Raw genomic sequence first — 3642 nt, 5'->3', positions numbered from 1 at the left:
GCTCGGGGCGCCGGCTGGTTACCACAAGCGGGGTGCGGGGCACTCCGGTCAGGCGGTGAGTGGAGTGTAGGAGAAGGACGGCTGCATCTCTAGGCAAAGGGTTTCGCTCGGGTTTTGGTGAAACGCCCCATTTCCCAGCAGCCAGGGAACAGCCCGAGGTGGGCAAGCTGGCTCAGGCCCTGCAGGGTTCCTTCGGCAGCTCTCCTTCGCCCAGGCTCCCTCCGACCCTTCCCTCTCCCATCCCTCGGGTGTCCCCTCGGCGAACGGGCTGCCCTCCCCAGGTGGGTCTTTTCGACAGGGAGAGGCCCCAGGGCGGACTGGGGAGGCTGGATCCCCCTTTCGTGCTGCCTCTTAGCAGCGCCACACGCAGTGGTTCTCCTGTTTCCTCCCCCAAAGGTGGCAAGAGGATGAAAGGTGGGAACACCTTTATTGGTAAAATACTTTGGAGGAAACGCAGCCCAGTGAAGAACAAAGGAGGCCGTGTTTACACTCCGACTTCTCCTGAGGAGGCTTCGGCACGCGTTGCCCTTCACCTGTGCCGTAGGCCCCAGCCTGGCAAAGCATCTCCGTGCCTTGGCCTTGAGGAGGTGGGTTGGCCTCCGCTGCAGACCCGAGCTCCGGTGTCCGTACGGCGGCTGCCTGAGACCAAGAACTACCAACCGCTGTTCTCCGGGCAGCCCTTGCCACAGTCATGCGGGAATTTGAGCAGAGCCAAGCTCTTGTTAGAACGAGTAGGGGATGTTCGGGGAGACAGCTACCAGCTGAGGATGGGGACGTTCAGACTGGGCAGGGAGGGAAGATGTTTGCATCTGGTGGGTGCTGCAGGCATGAGGAGCCTCCTTGCCTGGAGTTTCCAAGATGGATGCAGCCATGACCAGCCTGACACCATGCCAGCCACGGTCCTGCTTTGAGGAGGCTGTTGGACGAGGTGATGCAGAGAGGTCCCTTCCAGCCAACACTTCTCTGAGAAACTAGCAGTGCACCAGCACTGTACAGCAGCTACCAGCCTAGCCAGGATCCTTTAGGGTCTTCAGACCATCGATATCCTTATATTATCGACACCACCTCTTCCTTGTCCACTGTAACATGCTTTTTAGGCTTTCTTCAGGCCAGCACTGAGGTCAGACCTGCTTTGAGGAGGGCTCAGATAACCTCCTGAAAGGACCTACGCAAGTGCCTTTCCCACCTGAATTATTTTAGGCATCCCTCTTAGCCTTCAGGATGCTATAGTACCTAAGTAGAACTGTAAAAAAAAAGCTCATTCATGCACATTTAAACAATGAAGGCCTGCATGTGACAGTCATTAACTTTCTAGCCATAAGGAAAGGTTATTACCTTAAAGAATGATTTGTAATAATCAAAAATGTCCGTTCATGAAACCTCTTCAGGTTTACTTTTCAGCAATATAAAGCTGCTTTTTTCTTTGTGTCTCTGTCCCAACCTCGAACATAAGACCAGCCGTCCCAGGAGCTGTGAAATCCCACGTGTGGCTTTTTATCCAAGTCCCATGACCTCAGAAATGAGCCGAGGAGGTCCTCGCTCCTGCCAACTTTCTCCTAGCCGCGTAGACTCGATGGGAACACACGGCGTCTCGGGGCTCCTCCTCTCGCTCTGTCAGTCCTCGGGCGTAACCTGCCCTTCGCAAGGCTCTCGGACTCGCCAGGGTGCCAGGTTCAAGTCAAGGTCAAGTAAATCCACCATTGGTCCCCTTGTCCCCTTTCCTCCACTCCCTTCACGTAAAGGAGAGCTGGGAAGGCTTCCCCGGCAAGCGCCCTCTGCGTGGGTTTGCAGCCTTACAGCCCCAGCATCCCCTTCCTGGCAGCCGTCAGCTGCGAGGAGGGAGCAGCCGCCCGAGCAGCGGATGCAGGCAGTGGCACTCCTGGGAGCTCTGCAAATCCACATCCGTGCCCCTCTCCCATGAAGAAGGGGTTACTGACAGCTGCCCCGCGCTTACTGCTCACCCCACGCAGCGCCTGGGCGCAAGAGCGGGATGCTGGGCAGGGGTAGAGCAGAGCTGCCGTTTGCCGGAGCAGGGAAGGAGCTGTAGGTGACTTTCTGCACGGCAGTAAGATCCCAGCCTGCTCCTGAAATACCCTGAGTCTGGGCGCTGCATGACGGCTGTCCTGTGCCCCACGGGAATGCTGCTCCAGCGCTCCGGGGGCAGGGACGGGGACAGAGGTGGGGACAGCCATGGTGGATCCCAGCAGCCGCTGGCCCCGCAAGGGATGTGGGACAGGCGTGGGAGGGCAGCGTGATGCGGTGTGGCAAAAGCCCAGGGTGTGTTTGCCAGTGGGAGCGGTTGCACGAGCTGCCTCCTCCAGGGTTGGGATGGAAACGGGTCTCTCTGTGCTCCAGGACAGCGGGTCCAGCAGTGCTGAGCGTGGAGCCAGGCAGGGCTGTGTCCCAGCTGGGTTGGCTTTGCGGGAGCCCCTGGCTCCAGGCAGGGGAGTGAGGAAGCCTGTCGGAGGTGTTGGTCCTGCTCTGCAGCCCGGCTCTGGCTCCTACCGTCAGGGATGGTCCATAAGCTGCGGGCCAGAGCGAAAAGGGGGATTGCATCACTAAACAGAGACGGAGCCAGGTGGCTGGCTGTTGCTGTTGCTCTCAGAGGGGGTCTTGGCAGTGGAGGAGGTGGCCATCGGGCCACTGTTCCTGAAGATGCGGAGCAGCCTCCGCTTGTAGCCCCGGAAGGCGAAGAAGTAGATGATGGGGTCGATGCAGCAGTTGAGGTTCATGAACGCCACGGTGACTTGCAGGGACATCTTGAAGGCTTGCTGCTCGCGGCAGGATGGCTGGTAGAGGATCTTCCTGACCATAAACTGGACGATGTTGAGGTGGTAGGGGCTGAAGCAGAGCAGGACGGCCAGCAGCACCACCAGGATGACGGTGAAGGCCCGGCGGTGGTGCCCGTTCTTCACCGTCAATGGGTTCTCCTTGGCCGTCTGGCAGAGCTTGAGGTTGATCCTCACGTAACACACCAGGATGATGCTCACGGGCAGGAAGAAGCCGAGCACACACGCCCCCAGGAGCAGGTAGGGCAGCTTGGGAATCTCCTCAAAGTTGAAGTACTCCATGCACGTCAGCTTGTCCCCCATCCTCCGCGTCATGGGCCGCAGAAGCAGTGGCGCTGTCTGCAGGAACACCAAGGACCAGATGAGGATGCAGACGCCCCTGGCACGGCTCATCTTCCGGATCCTGCCGGGGTGTCTGGTGCGCACCACAGCGATGTACCGGTCCACGCTCACGCAGGTCATGAAGTAGATGCCCACGTAGGTGTTCATGTAGAAAATGAAGGCTGTGGCCCGGCAGAACCAGTCCCCGAACGGCCAGTCGAACTCCAGGATGTAGTAGGCGATCCTGCCTGGCAGTGCCAGGGTGAAGAGGGCGTCGGATAGGGCCAGGTTGACCAGGTAGAGGTCAGTGGAATTGAGTTTCTTCTTCCTGCGCTGGAAGGTGATGCAGAGGGCCAGGATGTTCCCACAGGCGCCGAACACCAGCAGGGCGGTGTAGAAGAGGGAGAAGGTGACTTTGGCGGAGAAGTGGTGGTTGTGCACGTTGCAGCTGCTCTGGTTGCTGGAGGTGAGGTTGGCGGGCGGGAAAGCGGCCTCCGCAACAGCCATTTCCGCGGTGCCTCGCCAGCCCCCG

At 59.2% G+C, this 3642-nt stretch overlaps 1 protein-coding gene across 1 annotated transcript; it reads right to left on the bottom strand.

The window, feature by feature from the left end:
• Window positions 1-2558: 2558 nt before the first annotated feature.
• On the bottom strand, window positions 2559-3617 carry LOC104511524 (G-protein coupled receptor 183-like). The gene has a single exon (XM_010154177.1). It carries the CDS (start codon window positions 3615-3617, stop codon window positions 2559-2561), a length of 1059 nt encoding a protein of 352 aa, XP_010152479.1.
• Window positions 3618-3642: the final 25 nt, after the last annotated feature.

Source organism: Eurypyga helias, unplaced genomic scaffold (genome assembly GCF_000690775.1).
Source record: "Eurypyga helias isolate BGI_N326 unplaced genomic scaffold, ASM69077v1 scaffold34416, whole genome shotgun sequence".
In the NCBI taxonomy this organism is placed as follows: Eukaryota; Metazoa; Chordata; class Aves; order Eurypygiformes; family Eurypygidae; genus Eurypyga; species Eurypyga helias.
The sequence above is the reverse complement of the archived record's forward strand: the minus strand, read 5'-3'. Positions and strand labels throughout refer to the sequence as shown.

Bases quoted from the DNA above. Each gene is read 5' to 3' on its own strand.
- LOC104511524 (XM_010154177.1), bottom strand. From the start codon at position 3,617: ATGGCTGTTGCGGAGGCCGCTTTCCCGCCCGCCAACCTCACCTCCAGC.